This window comes from Bipolaris maydis (assembly GCF_028858645.1).
Source record: "Bipolaris maydis strain C4 unplaced genomic scaffold PSV08scaffold_16, whole genome shotgun sequence".
Lineage (NCBI taxonomy): Eukaryota > Fungi > Ascomycota > Dothideomycetes > Pleosporales > Pleosporaceae > Bipolaris > Bipolaris maydis.
In genome coordinates, this window is record NW_027093872.1 from 646079 (window position 1) to 661783 (window position 15705).

Sequence of the window (15705 nt, forward strand, 5' to 3'; positions counted from 1 at the left end):
ACGATAAGCGAGTCTGTCAGTGGCGCCTGGGCTTTGACTTTGTTCGTTCCTTGATGGATGGTGTCTGGTGGCAAGACAAGTGCAGAGGAAGCTGAGTGCAGAAACGAGAAGGGAGCCTGAAATACGCATGAGGCTGGTGAAGATAGATATGCAGAGGGGGTGTAATGATGGTGGGCGGGGAGCCCCTGGCGGCTAGAACATGAAGGCTATGACATTGCGATGGCGTGGGCGACGGGGACAGCGAAAAGAAAAACGCGGCTTGTGGGATTCTGGACGCGAACATGCTGCGGACTGGACCGTTCTGGGTGAAGCTACTCGGGGATTTGTCCATGGAATCTGCATCCAACATGTCGAGCGGAGTCATCAGCGCAAGGCGATTCGTTGGCATGGAGCGGCCAGGGCGGGGGCCTCTGGCGGATGGCAATGGCCCATGTGGCTGCGCAATCAAGCGAAGGCGAAGGTGAAGGCCTTTGGGTGCATCCGCATCTGGCTTGTCCAAACGGCTGTCGGCTTTGCACAACCTCACAGGGCCTGTGTATTGCATGGTATGTATGTACACGGCACACACTCTGCTTGCGACTTGGACAGTGGCGACCACTCGGATGTGCACCATGCCAATCCATGCCTCTAACCATCTTGGCTAGCCTCCCGCTACTCTCTGCCAGGAACCAAACATGTGCATGCCCTTTCCAGCTTTGTGCGTCGCCGGCCGGTCTCAATGGAAGCTTGCCAGCTCGCCGCCGTCCCGTAGTAGCTTGCCTCTTTGGCGTCTTCTCCTGCTGTCTACCGATTCGCGGTCCGCCACAACACCAGCCCGCTCCCCAAAGCAGCTGCAGAGCATCGGCACTCCACTGTTGTCCTCTTGTCCATACTCCACTCTCCTGCTCGTGCATCGCGCTGCACCCTTCGTCACACAAGTGGGTGCCCCACCGACAACGCCAACTCGTCACTTGTATCAACTATCAGCAAAAGAAACGAGCACATCCTTGCCTGCCATCTCCACTCCTAGCGAGCCATGGACAACATTGCCGAGGGCTCTTTGCTCAATAATGTCTCACGGCGCCTGCAGGCCATCGTATTCGCCCTGGGCTTTCTTTTCGTTATTGGCCGCATCCGCCAGTACTTGCGTCTGAGACATTTCGCCGGTCCCAGGACAACGGGTTTCTCTTGGCTGTGGCATTCCAGAGCTGTACTCAGCGGCGAATCCCCTAGGTACTACGGCCAAGTATGTGAGAAATTCGGTATGCATTCAACCGCATCGGATGTGACACCTGAAAAGTCCTAACTCTGCTCGATATAGGCCCGATCGTGAGAATCGCACCCAACCACCTCATCACCTCTGACCCAGACTTCTGGATACGCATCAACGCCGTGCGCTCCCCGTATAGGCGATCTCCATGGTTCTATCACGCCGCCCGCTTCGAGACGGGCAAAGACAATGTCTTTACCGAATGCGACAACGACCGGCACGACGCGCGTCGGAAAAAGATGCTTGCCGGCGTGAGTAGATTTATTGACTTGTTGGTGGCTTCGTCGCTAACGCGTCCCAGTACTCTGGAAAAGAGAATCCGACATTGGAGCCTTCAATTGACCAGCACGTCAAGGAACTCATAGACTTGGTACGCAAATATGCATCCCCTGCGGCTTCAACGGCCCCGTCGGTCCACATGGATTTGGCGGAGAAGATTCCGTTCTTCACCTTGGATGTCATCAGCCATATCAGTCTGGGAGAACCATTTGGAGACTTGAAAGCCGACAGCGATGTTAAAAACTACATCAGGTCAAGTGGAGAAGGGCTGAAGATTGGCAACACAGCATTTGCCATGGGAATAGCCTGGCTAAAGGACAAGCCTGTTATTGGGCCTGCCATTAGCCCTTCTGAAAAGGATACCACTGGGTTTGGCCACATGATGGCCCAGGCACGCAAGATTATCATTTCCAGAAGCTTGAAGTCAACCGAGGAAAAGTCGGACATGTTTGCATCCTTTGTCCGCCACGGCCTCACAGGAGACGATCTCTGTAAGTGATGCTACTGGTCTAGGCGTGGGCAGATAGTGGGCTGACTTTTCTTGTTCTAGTCCAAGAAGTGTTTGAACAGATCCTTGCTGGCTCTGACACCACGGCCGCAGCTATCCGAATCATTTTGCTTTATCTTATGAACCACCCCCGCGTATATGCAAAGCTGCAGGCCGAGATTGACGAAGCAGTCCAGAGTGGCAAAGCCCCAGCTTCTCCAGGTATCATTTCGGATGCACAAGCGCGTCGCCTGCCGTACCTGGGTGCCGTGGTTCGAGAGGGGATGCGGGTGCACCCTCCTGTTGCTAACATCTTTTCAAGAGTTGCCCCTGATGAAGGAGATGTTGCTATTATTAACGGAAAAGAGTACTTTATCCCCGGCGGCACCTTGATCGGATACTCAGCCTGGACGATGCATTGCAACAACCGTGCTGTTTATGGGGAAGATTGCACCGTCTTCCGGCCCGAACGATGGCTCGTTGATGATGCAGATGAGGCAGGGAAGGAGCGTTTGGCCAAGATGATCAAGACTAACGATTTGATCTTTGGCTATGGTCGGTGGGTGTGCTTGGGGCGTAATGTTGCGTTGATTGAGATACACAAGGCTGTGTTTGAGCTGTTGAGGAACTTTGATCTGGCCTTGACGTATCCACTGCAGCCCTGGAAGACGTTCAACTCGCTTGGACTGTGGGACATTAAGGATATGTGGGTGGATGTAATGTTGCGAGAGTGAGGAGGCGATTCTTTTGGCTTGTAAATGGCTGTCGTAATAGTTGACCAATGGGCTTGCTGCACCAACGACAATGTACCAGAACGGGAAATGTTGTATACCTCGAGGCACGGTTCTAATATGACCCAATGCACACATGGCAAGCAATTTACATCGAGCGTGCAATGTACGCAGACCATGACGAACCGCCCCCGATGCCTGTGGCCGCGGCCGAACCTAGAGCGCAGCAGAACAGAGGGCCACAGTAGTCGACGCAGCATGACGGCCATCTTCGGCCAGCGTCACACCTGGGACGAATCCCCCACGTACAACCACGCCATCGGCCCTGCCACCCCACCGCTGCCCTACCATGGCTTTGCGCCCTCGCGCCATCATGTCGCTGCCCACCTCGTCAATATGGCCGGCTACTACGACGATGAGGCCTCCGTCAATGCGCAGCCGTCCCAAATGAGCGCCGACGGTCAGCCGCGCCGACAAGACTGCTACGCGCCTGATGACGACACGCCGAACAAGCGACAGAAGCGCCATCATTCTTCCCCGCGCCCCCATGATGCTTGTACGATTGCTAGCCCGGCACCGGAAGTGCCATATGCGCGCCTTCCGCACACTTCAGCGCTGCTCGCCGCCCACAGTGACGCGTCCAGCCAACAGCATTTCGATATGCTGCCTCCTCAGGACTCGGTACACACCTCATGGCAGGCTCTCCACGAATACGCCCAGTCACATGCCTCTCAGCATGGCTATGCACTCAGTATCAATACGACGGCTAAGAACCGCTCTCGTATCAAGCTCGCCTGTGTCTGCTATGGCCAGCCCAAGAACACGCACAAGTTGACTGCCGAGACGCGGGTTAGGAAAAACAGAGTCAGCTATAAAACGGGTTGTAAGATGTGGATCGAGGGTAAGAAGCTGGAGGATGGGACGTGGCTGCTGCGTGTTGGCGAGGCGCAACACAATCATCCTGGTCGAGACAGTGCGGGGTGGGCAGTACAACGAAAGAGGACCTGGGGTCTTGTCGGAGGGCGCATTGGCGTTGGAGGTGTAACAGCAAAAGAGGAACTTGCCAAACGGCGGCTCCCTGGCACAAATGATATACTGGAGGACGTGGACGTAGACGCCGAGGCAGGAGACGACTACGCACAACCCCAATCACCAACCCAAAAGCCCGCCACACACAGTCTCGAACGCGGGGGCCTAGTCTGGAAAATCGTTGAACAAGAGATGCTCCGCAAGGGTAAACCGAACCAAGGCCGCGACCGTGGCGTAGGAAGAACCGTCGACGTCCTCCAACGACGACTCCCCGGTATCCACATTCTCAAGCGCGACGTCTACAACATCCGCGCGCAAATCAAGCGCGCGCGAAAAGCAGCAGGCCAGCAACTCGGTGACGGCTGTGACAGTTCAAATGACGAGGTTCAGGACCCCCCTCATGCTACTATTACTCTTCCAAACGACGACATTGATCCTCAAATAGCGCCCGAGCAATCCCACCACCCACAATCACAGTCACAGTCACAGTCACACATCCAACCACCTCCCACTTTTTCCCCTCCCCCTCCTCCTCATCATCATCACCGTTCTCCTCCCACTAAACCCGCCTCCCCTACACGAAAAGATTCCAGAATCGACCCTTCCCTCGTTGATACTCTACCACCTTCTTCCTCTTTACCTCCATTACCACCCCCTTCGCCCTCCTCGCCCGATCCCTCAGGAACAGCAACAGGAACAGCAACAACACTCCAAGTTCTGCGCTTGCGCCGTGAAAATGCAGAGTTGCGCCGCTTACTCGCTGATAAGACAAAGGAAGTCAAGGAGAAGACGATTGAGATGGCCGGACTGAAGAGTCAGGTTGAGTTGTTGAGTAATCTTATGTTGACGAGTGGGAGGGGCTTGATGGAGAGTTGAACAGAGTTTGAGGGTTTTTTGATGCCTTTTTTTGGTTTGGTGTATAAGAGAGAGAGAGAGAGAGAGAGAGAGAGATGTACATGTTCGCATGTTTTAGATACCCCCCATTCAGCCATTTTCAAACGAATATAGAAGAATATCCAACTCTTAAAAGTGTTTGTTTCTTTTTCATTCTTCAACATGATAACTTGATGGTCGCGATGGCAAAAGGTTTGCGATTCGTGTGAATATGTATTCAATATAAAAAGAATCGATATAGTTAGATGAAAATAAAACACAAAAAAGGTTTAGGTATCTCAAGAAGAAGGGAAGGGGAGGGGGAATAAATCCTCAGTTACGCCAACCACCAACCCAAAAGGAACAAGGGGACTCCGTTCGTGATGTCGTGAAACCGCATTAACCGCATTAAACACGCAAAGAACAAAGAATAGGAAATACTCGTAACACCTTACGCATCTTCCATTTCCTCATCCTCCTCTTCCTTGTCCACGCCCCCGGCATCATCATCATCCTCATCCTGGGCCGCCAGTAAATCCTGTTCCTCACAAGACCTCTCAACCTCATCAGCGATAAATTGCTCGTACTCCTCGAGCGACTTTTGGACGTGCAGCTTGAAGCGTACAATGTCGTCGAGCATACGCTCGATTTCTGTGTGGAGTTCCTCGCGGAGGGCGTTGGCGCGGAGTTGAAGTTGTTCGTATCTAAGTCACAACTTGTTAGTATACGCTTTTCTTCTATGGTTGTGGATGATGGATGGGGAAAGGGGGAATAAGAAGAAGAAGAAGAAAACGTACTCAATGTTAACGGCCATTTCGCGCTGAACCATTAATTGGACGGATTCACCGAGTCCGCTACGCATACGACCTAGTTCTTTCTCCATGCGCTCAATCTGAGCGTCCGACTGGCTCTTTTGCGTGTTTGTGATTTCACGCAGTTTCTCTAGTTCTTCTTCTGCTTGGGCGACGCGGTGGCCTAGGGCTTCGACTTCGGCTTGCTTGTCGTCCATGGCTTCTTTGATCTTGTCCAGGAGGTCGTGGTTGTTCATGTCGGCTTCCAGAGCTTGGTTGCGGCGCTCGGCGATTTCCTTGCGAAGAGAGAGGATGTTGGCTTTGACAGTGCCGCGGAGGTCGAGATTGAGGAGGTGGGCGGGAGAGTAGCCCGTTCCTGAGTCGTGGAGGAGACGATCTGAGGCGTCTTGTGATGAGCCGCCCATTTGAGAGCCGGAAAAGTTGGGTGCGTCCGTTATGGTAAGGACGAGTTCGTATTCTTGGCCCTTTGCGTTGACGGCTGTTGAGGGAATGACGCCGATTTGATAGCCAAGGTTGTTGTAGCGCTCAATAGTCTGTTCAAGCTCGTCGAGCTTTCGCGAGGCAGCAATCTCCTTTTCAGCAACACGCTTCTTAGACTCTTCGAGGCGTGCGGATGTTGCCTGAAGAGAAGAGTCAAGACGGTCCCTTTCGTTTGCCATGCGGTCAATGTCTGCAATGGTCATGCCTCGGCCGTCAATGATGGCTTGAAGCTCTTGCTGCTCTTTCTCTGATGCTTCCAATTCTGCCTCAATCTCTTCAATCGACTTTTCCAAGAAAGAACATCGATCAGTGTACTTCTTGACCTTTGACTCCATTGAGTTGTTGTAGTTTTCAAACTTGACCCGGTCCTCTTCCAAAATGCGTATTTGCTCCTCGAGCTTCTGTATCCGTGGGCCAGACTTTCCCAGCTCCTCAATTTGATCCTGCAAGTACTTGTGCTCAGCCTCTAGAAGATTGACTTGTTCGAGATGTTGAGCGTTTGCCGCATCAAACTTGGCGGCCATTGTCCTAATGTGAGGCTCCATGTGCTTCTTTTGTGCCTCTTCGTCGTCGTCATCGTCATCAGCTGATAGCCAGGTGCTGTAAGCATCGGACAGGAAATCGAAGATGATACGGTCTCCAGAGACATCGAAGCCTGCCTCGAAGCAAGCATCATCGTATGTACCAGCCTCGAATGCCTGCATAAGGCGTGCGAGTTGCATCATCCAATGAAGCAGTCCCAGGAATGTGTACCAGTTGTTACCGCCAACAGCTGCAATTTGTGACTTCATAATGGACTTCTCGAATGGGTACCGCATTTGCTTGAGCAGCACAGGAACTTCTTGATCGATCGACTTCTGGAAGCGGTAGCTTGGGTCGATGCGGTTGTACAGCCATTGGAACATGCAGTTAAAGTCCTTCTGGGTCGGCGACGTCATGGCTTTGTTGGATAGCACGTGTTTGGATTCCATCTCAAAGTTGTTGTGTGTCAAGTACTCCATCAGCTCCTGTGCCATGTGCGAGCGCGTGTTTGGATCCTTGAGCCGTCGTGGGTCCGCAGGAGGAACCGACGGCAAAGGTGCCGTCTGGAAGAAGGATTGCTTAATGCCTGATTGACCAGGTGCATGTGATGTCCGCGATTTGAATACACTGCTTCTCCGTTGTGCGCTTTGTTCAAAGGCAGGGCCTGAAGAGGATGCTGGCGTTTGGAAGATGGAAGCGCCTGGCGCGAAACTCTTGCGCGCGCTGCTTGCTGCGAAATTGCTAGTCGAGTTGCGGTGTACTGACTGGAAGCCTTCGGCGAGATTTGTACCGGAAGAGGAGCGTTGAAAGAGTTGTTGGCTGGGTCGACCAGGCGCGAGGGACATTCTACTTCCGCTCTGCGATCGCGCATGGTTCGGAGGGAACTGGTTAGGTTGCATATTGTGTACAGAGCTCTGGCGCTTCATGGCTGAAGCTGGCATAGGAATGGCGGATACGTTGTTGTTGACGGGGCCCAGAGTCTGCGTGTCGTGTTAGAGACGTCGAGGACGGAAGAAGGAAGATGCGACAAGAGGGGGCCACATCATAAACTTACCTGGCGGCGCACCGAGAACATACCCGGATCGGCCATGATTAGTATGAAAATGCAATTGTTTTGCGATTACCAGTCTCTTGAAAACTTAGTAGGCGAATACTGTGGTATACAGGTGCGATAGGGCTGGTGTTGATACACACACATGCAATGTTTGTTGTGATCAAGGGTTTCGCGCTAACCGTGCGTAGCAACGCGCGACGCCCGCGCCACGTGGGGTACCTTCCATTGTTTACATTGCATCCCCTATGTTGATTTGGAGGACATGGCTACGTCATGCTACGTATCCTTTGTTGCCCATTGCTTGCATGTGATCTTGGACAAGCTGTTCCAAACATGTTGTTATTAGTTTTACCAGGTTCGTCGCGTATGTGCTCGCCATTGCAACCCAAACAGTGTCAACACGTACGGCATCAATCCAAACACCAGCCACCAACGATTTCTAGTGGGATATGTTGATCTCCTGGAAGCCCAGTTGGGCATATTTTGCAGAGTCATCGCGGCCATACTGAACGCACGTACTATGTGGGTTCAACCACTGGGTTGAACCATTTCAGGGGGGTTGGTAATGGGCTCCTGCACAGGTGTTTATCGGCACGTTCCGCGGGGTACAAACCGGCTTGAGGTGTTGCAGCCCAACGAGCGGTAAACTGCGAGATGATCACTATTAGTTGCGAGATCCATGACAGGCATTTCCCTGAGGTGCAGGTTGGGATGATGATAGATTTTAGTGTCAGGCACATCTCGGGCTCCTGCCATGTTCAGTAGCCTCGCCAAACTTGACTTCTCAACAGCCTCACTCTTGAGTCCGTGTAAACGGCTTGACGTGTATGTCCTCGCCAGTCGGCAACCTGGTCAAGAAGAAGAGAGTTAGTTTCAGGCCATCCTTGATTGTCTTGATCGTCAATGCCTGAACCAGCCCCCTGGTTTTCTGTTATGCCATATTGCAGGCATAATCCAGAGAGAGTACGGACGTGAAACGGTCAAAGGGAAACCAAACTGTACTGGGGATCCAGGCAGAATTGTGTGTCGAAACAAGGCAGCAAGGGCTTCCAAACGCAAGCTATGAACCACTCGGAAACAGATTGTTAGCGTCCCTCATTTTGCGCGTCTGGGGTAGGGATAGGTCTAGTGTATCCGGCTACCAGTCGATCTTTGAGACAGCATCCTCTCACCAAGCATAGTCAGATGATACACTGATTTCTTGGTAGAGTGCCTTGCGATTGCTCTCGTGATGAATCTTGGAGGTTTGGACTCTTTGTCTGATTCGGTTCCCCCGAGACTTTTCTTGTCGGTACAACTGTAGATCAATCCGATCAAAAGCAAGTTGCCAGGCCCTGGGCAAAAGGTCTAGAACCGGATTGCTTTTAGTCGCTTCCATGACATCGTTGACGGGAGTGACAGATTCCACAAGTTTGGGTCGATCGCGATTGAGTGCTTATCATGTCGTAGTCTAGACTCTCGATAGCAAGTACGTCAAAGGCGTACGCAAGACGCTGACTCTGTGGGCAACTAACAAATGGCATGGTAGTCGAGGCCTCGATACCGTCCTTTTTTTCACCTTGAATAAGCATTGACAATGCATTTGAAAGCGCTTGCGCAATGTGACGACATGCCGCTGCCGCTGCCAGTGTTTGTGTTGTGGGGTTTGTTAAGCTTCAGACTGTACGAGTTTCTCGTACGATTCCTCCATGGTATGATACAGGTGATTAGCGTTGAGCAGAGAATTCAAGTGTGAACGTTGGGAGCCAATGGTGAGACGATAGATGCTTAGTGATGCATTAAGGTTGTCGGTTGGTTGCTCAGAAATCAGCAGGGGTCGCGCAAGACGTCGTTAAGAACCGGGTAGGATAGGAGTGTCAGCAATATGCATAGAAGAAACAATGGGTAATGCATCAAGGGAAAACGCATCGAAGCATGCGGCGTGACGCAGTCGAAAGGTACGGTGCATGGTTGTGGTGGGCTAGTGAGTGTTGGTGGAAGCAATGGGCCTTCGAGAAGATTACTCGAAGCGGAAGCATGGAAGCGTGGCTTGCCGTTTCCCAGCCATCGGCTATACGAAGGCTGTGATCTGAGCGTCTGCCAAAAACAGTAATGTAATTGCGAATATTGACGCGGAAAAGGCGTGTGTCAATACGTCGCATGCGGAGGGGGCTGAGCAATACGCATACGCGAATGCGCTCGCTTGCACCCAAAGGATGAGTAGGCGTGCCGTGTAGGTATGTACGCAGTCGCGAAAATAGATGCTTTGCAGTAATATATTGGCGCGGTATTGGAGGAGGAGGAGTCGAGCTGTGGTGGCTTAGTCGCGCGGGGCTGGGCTGGGCTGGGCTCCATGCTGCATCTGGCAATTGGTGTCGACTCATCTTGTATCGACACGACAGCCCGTGGCATGGCAGCGTTACGTTGCTACGGTGCCGCAGTGTGCGTAGCGCGGACAGCCATAGACTCGGCAATCGCGTAGTTTTGTCTAGGGTGAGACGAAGACAGCGGTGAAGTGGATAGCGGATACGTGTCGCGGGCGTAGGCAGCACTCATGCGCATGCTCGGAAAAGGCACGGGTAGCGACATGCGGAGAGGCCCATGGGTTGGCCTTGGCTCATTTAGGATCGTTCGTCCTTGAAGTGGTGCGCCAGTGCAGTGGAAAGGGCGGAGCGGGGACAAGGTGCTGAAGGCGCACGGCCACGACGTCCCTGGCCGGTCCCTGGATCTGACTCTGGCTCTGGCACGACACGGTGTAGTCGTGTAGCAGCTTTTGGTCACGAGTCGACGGCCAGCCGGGCAGCGAGAAGGGCGACGCTGCCTCGTGTCGCAGAAGCGCCCAACGGGTGGAGAGGGCGAGTGACGTCGGACAGAAGCACGCAATTTCAAGATTTGCAATCCAGTATGAAGAACAGTAATGTGTTTGGAAGTCTAGCGGTTCATGCAAGGCTTGCTAATTAGCGGCTTTGTCAGATGGCATTTTTCAGCACACATGACAAAGCCGACGTCTCCACCAATCCCGCGCGCCCTACAGCACGACGCGGGCAGCAGTGTTTGTCATCGGGGTTTTAGATGTGCCATTAAGGACAATTGTGCGATGAGCCTGGACCGGACCGTGTCGTAATGAGACGGCCAGAGGCGGGGATGCGTGCGCAAGAGTCGAAGTGAGTGGCAGATGAGTGCATGTGACGTGCATCGTGGCTTCTGGCAGCGACTGAAGCACTCGAGGGAACACGCATAGTAGACGGACGAAAGTTGAATGGATCACCGGAACCCCGAGTACCCAGGTAACCAAGGTTCTCTGCCTCTCTCGTACTCGTCGGCCGAACAGTGCTTTTCCGCACCAACCGTGCCGGATAGGCGAGCCAAGGACAGCCAGTCGCCGGTGTGGCTGACCTGCCGAGATTGGCTGATCTGGACGTGTACATGTACGAGAAACTTTAGGACAGCAGTCAAGAGGGTGAGAGTAATACCAGGACTGGCGCCGGCAGTCGACTCGGGCCCGAGCAGCCTTGCAACGCCCAGCCGTCTACTAGCAGTCGAATGAAGGGTGTAAGAGGCAAGACACTGATGGGGGCCGCGTCGCGACAGCCACAGATGAAGGGCTGACCGCTCAGCCTGTGGGGAGGCCCGTGGCTTAGCCTTACGACAGCGCATCCCGGAACCACAGCCAGCACGCAGGCAGCCTGGCAGGGCTCCATCTCGCCCAAGGCACACCCTCTAGCCGGACAGCGCACAATGAGCCCCCCAGACAGTGGCAGCAGGGTCGGCCCAAGGTGCGCAAGGTGAGGCGAAAGCGAACACGCCAAAAGCAACGAAAAGCAGGCAGGCGGCCAGGCAGACACACTGCAGGCATACAAGCAGGGCGGACGAATAGATGATGCAATGGATGCCTCGAACGGTGGTGGACAGTAAACGCCGACGGAGTAAAGAAAGTTTGGACGACGGCGTTTAGGCAGGTCCATGTCCCATGTCGACGACACTACGCACGCACTGCTCGGGCTCCGCGTGGTGACGGGCGAAAGTCTTTACGTCCGACGGAGACAGGCAGGGTATCGTAAGCCACGCTAGGACCCCTGTCGTGCAGTGTGAATCATCCTCTGCTAGCTCACCGCATCCGTCCTTGCGCTGAGCACTGCTCGGCCAAGAGCGGTGGAAACACGCCAACAGTCCCGCCCGCCCGTTATCCATCATGCTCGTCCGCCATGCGTCAGGGAAACATAAAGAAACACGCCCGCCCGCCCTCTGCTGCTTTTGGCCCTCCACTACCAGCTCCACCAAACCACAGCACACCAGTCTTGACATCAGCTCGACCAACCTTCCACTTGGACTCGGACACACTGCATCGACATCGCAGCCTCGCATCACCTTCCCCCAATCTGGCTACTGCGCAACGGGTTCGTCATACCCCGGCCACTATCCAGTCACAACCAAACTGACTCACATTTTCCAGCCCTTCTTATACTTTGTGCCTACAACCAGCAGCCATGCCTTCTTCATCGCACCTCCGCATCCAAACCTCCTTTGAGCCCTTCACGGCCGAGACCACTCGCTCTCACTTCGTCGCCGCACCACCAGCCAAGAAGCAAAAGATGTCTCTCACCCAGACGTACTACATTGCTGCCTCTGCCCGCTCCAAGCTCGGCAAGGAGGCATGCAGGGCCGACCACAACCTCCGCCTGCTCGTCGGACACGCAAACCTCCTCGACAGCCTCATGATTGAACTCCAAGACGCCGAGCGCCAGCAAGAGCAGTGGTTCAACCAGACCATGGCAAAGGCTTCCAAGGCTGAGGAGCCCCGACACATCCAGTGGGCCGACAGCATTGCTGAGGAGCTCGACGACGACGAAGACGACGACGAATCCGTTTCCGACTCCGACTCGGACAACGAAGACGACTTTGACATGATCCCCATGCCCCGTCGCATCGCCGCAGCACCCGTTCAAATCAGCACAATGGAGGTTGACGGAGACGACTCGGAGGACGAGGACGACTTCTACGACGACATGGAAGACCACTCTGAACTCGCTCTTACCCGTGTACCTTCGCAATCGCAATCACCACCCGAGCTCACATTCGAAGACGAGTCGGACGACGAGTCGCCACCCACATCACCACCACAATCAACGCTCAACTTCTCCGACAAGGAGGGCATGCTCACGACGACATTCTACGACACCAAGACCAAGCCACAATACCTGGAACACGACCAGCCACTATTCATGGACACCAGCTCTCCGCTCATCTCAAGTTATTAGGCCAGCACATTGGACATGTTCCGACCTCATGATTTCCGATCCAGCATTTTTTAGCGAGCGAGTCATTTTTACAGCATAGCGTGGCATTTTCTTGGGCATGATATCCTTTGTATGTTTTCTTTTTGTTATTGACAAGGCTTTGTTTGTTTGTTTGTGGGTATATTGGCATGGACCGCAGGGCGGTGAGAAGTGTCAACAAGGACATCAGGAAGCTACTACTCTACTCTGGAGCATTGGTACTATGGGAGGACAGAGACATTTGGGGACATTTTGGTACCGGCGGTTTGACATCTCCCAAGCAGATTGGTCGAGACTCCCGCCCTTAGCTAGAACATGAATCAAAGATCAATCATGGTACTACTCTAAAAACCGATCTGCACACATGCATCAGGTGACGGGTCTGCTATCTCAGCGCCATCTGCACGCTAATCACACCACCTCATTCACACGCTTTGTTTGACATGCGAGGCTAGAAAAACCGTCGCACTGGGGCCAGCGGTGCAAAGTTTTGAGTTGACCGACTTTTGGCCAATGCGGCAGACCCTGGTCCCTTGTGTTTGCGCATAGTCCCGTAGGCGGTGGCACCTGGTGGGATGTGGATAATCGCATAGGCCCAAGGCACGCACACATGGATGGCTGAAATGCGACTGCTGCCTCGTAACGCTTGCCTAATCAAAAAAAGGCCTTTTTCCGGTGAGCGGGCAAGCCAGGCAACATTGTTGCTTGTGGTCAGGATGGAAAATTACCCACACCCACACACACCCACACATTCGTGTCCTCGCATATTCGACAATACATTGACTCACTGCAGGCGGGCCCGCGTGTCTGCACTGGATGGCCAGGTGACGCGGAACATCTGCCTCGAGCGAATACACTAGCATGTGCAACACCGCACGCCGCCGTTGGCCGGATTAATACGGCCAGGTCTCCAGCCATGGTTCTCTGGCGAGCATACGGGCGTAACCGTACGTAGTGGTAGGACGTGGGATGGTGCCAGGGGGTTCGGGCTCTTGAGAGTTCCGGTCGGACCTAGATCGGTCGTCTCGATGGAGGAGGGTCGGTAGTCTGGATGATCCGATCAGGCGAAACACGGGCCAGAGCGGAACTCCTGGGGTGCGATGATCCGTATTGCAAACAGATGCCATCATTCATTTGCACCTTCATCTGCGCCCGATTCCGCTGCTTTCGATGCCCACACTTTGTCCGGGAATTACTACAACGGGAAACACCAAAAACAAGGTCAATGCCGCCCAAGTTTCAGCCCTGATCTAGCCGCCCTTTTTTCTCTTACTCTTCCCCGCGCTCTCCACAGCGGTACCCGCTCCGTTCTTCTATGCGACACATGTCGCGAAACAACAACGTGGCATGGGCGTCAAATGCGAGGCAGAGCAGCGCATACCCAGCTACACGTTAATGAGACCAAAACAGGGCGGTGCGCGTTGCGCGGTCAAAGCAGGTTTCAACATGGCGTTTCGGCGCCTGTAGCGCTGTGTGCGTGTGTCCATGTGCAGCGGTGTAGCCTATGAGCCAGCGCAGTCAAGCTACGCATGCGATGCTACGTACCTACATCCCCCCCTTACACACATTCTTACTACTTGTCTCACCCACGGCTCAAGTAGAGTAGAATGAACACCTGGCCGAATGCGCGCCAATCTTGCTATGCCCAGCAGCATAATGCAGGGCTCAAGTGAAGCGAAGACCCCCCTTCTCCCCTGACTCTATGTCCACAAACATCCTTTTGTCGCTCTCCTTGTCATTTGCCCACCCCTATTCACTACTCGGTGTGAGTTGGCAATTGTCTCGCATGCGGCGGTCTCGACTCTGCTCCTCATCAGCAAAAGAGCCCCTTTCTTCTCCACGCGGAGAAGATGCACTATCAATTAAGGGAGCCTGGCGTACCAAACAAGGCAATGCTCTGCACCTCAGGCAGCCCCAATCTGACCATTACCTCAGCCATCGCCTTTGCCCCAACCCTCGTGGGCAGTGCTCAACCAAGCGATTCAATATCAACATCAAGACAGCCTGCCCCCCCTTAAAACCCCGCTACTCATCTTATACGCGTCAACTTTTTACTAAGTATACTCGTCAAGGCCAAGCAATTGATACTTAGCAAAAAGAGCACAGCCTTGCCACGCTCGGCACAACTGCCCCACGCCCATTTGGGGGGAAAAAGCCAAGGTGACTAAGGTGTGGCTTGAACGGCCCTTGTCAAACCTTTTTTTTTTTTGCGAGACAATTTGACGACTTACAGTAACGTAGCGCGCGATGCCAGATGTGTAAAGTTATGTAGATCATCTGGCCGCCCCCCCCCCCCCCTCTCCTTCCCCAGGGTGGGGTTTTGGGGGGCTCGCTTGCGCGCCCGGATTTAGCCCGGAGTAAAGAGAGAAAACAAAAAGTCATACCGGCGATAACAGAAAAAACAATATGCAAGTATGCTCAGCAGACTTGCTTCTCCCCCGTCGTATATATCCTATATCCGTTAATCCATCTACCATGCGCTCACATCATACATTCATGGATGCATGTCTCACAGCCCTCTCTCTTACTTATCTCCTTATCCGCACGTTGTTTTTTGTGTGCGCGCGCGCACACACCCCCAATACGTTCCTCCGTTTCTTTACCTCCGACCTTTTCCGTCCGTCATTCACCGTAATCTCGTTGTCATCACCTAGGGAAGGGGTGGGGTCTCGATAAGCAAGAGACCGTTTAAAACCTCTGACGCCATCATCTCGCTTTCCACATACCACATGTCGCAAACAAACAGACAGAGAGAGATATATATGCAGGGTCTATGACACCACCACTCTTCTCAACGTCTCGCCTCGCTTGCCTCGGAACGTTTTGATTATCGCTATCTTATCGCCACATACTGAGAGAGACTTTCCCTATCTAGGGGATCGACGTCCTTTCCGCTTTGGATACGTCATGCGGTCGATCCTTTTTTTTTGTGTC

The 15705-nt window shown here is 53.5% G+C and overlaps 3 protein-coding genes across 3 annotated transcripts; 2 read left to right on the forward strand and 1 right to left on the reverse strand.

Moving 5' to 3' along the window:
- Nucleotides 1-1015: 1015 nt before the first annotated feature.
- On the forward strand, nucleotides 1016-4800 carry PSV08DRAFT_412641 (cytochrome P450; the record flags this gene model as incomplete). Its single annotated transcript, XM_014223600.2, has 5 exons — nucleotides 1016-1241; nucleotides 1301-1500; nucleotides 1551-2019; nucleotides 2079-2721; nucleotides 2992-4800. The coding sequence occupies 5 exons, from the start codon at nucleotides 1016-1018 to the stop codon at nucleotides 4649-4651; spliced, it is 3198 nt and encodes a 1065-aa protein (XP_014079075.2). The 3' UTR covers nucleotides 4652-4800.
- Nucleotides 4801-4870: 70 nt separating this feature from the next.
- On the reverse strand, nucleotides 4871-7552 carry PSV08DRAFT_210717 (HEC/Ndc80p family-domain-containing protein; the record flags this gene model as incomplete). Its single annotated transcript, XM_014223602.1, has 3 exons — nucleotides 4871-5352; nucleotides 5446-7442; nucleotides 7517-7552. 3 exons carry the CDS (start codon nucleotides 7550-7552, stop codon nucleotides 5100-5102), a joined length of 2286 nt encoding a protein of 761 aa, XP_014079077.1. The 3' UTR covers nucleotides 4871-5099.
- A 4193-nt stretch (nucleotides 7553-11745) lies between these two features.
- PSV08DRAFT_336031 (uncharacterized protein) lies at nucleotides 11746-13113 on the forward strand. Its single transcript, XM_014223605.2, has 2 exons — nucleotides 11746-11892; nucleotides 11949-13113. The coding sequence occupies exon 2, from the start codon at nucleotides 11983-11985 to the stop codon at nucleotides 12751-12753; it is 771 nt and encodes a 256-aa protein (XP_014079080.1). The 5' UTR covers nucleotides 11746-11892; nucleotides 11949-11982; the 3' UTR covers nucleotides 12754-13113.
- The last annotated feature ends 2592 nt before the right edge of the window (nucleotides 13114-15705 follow it).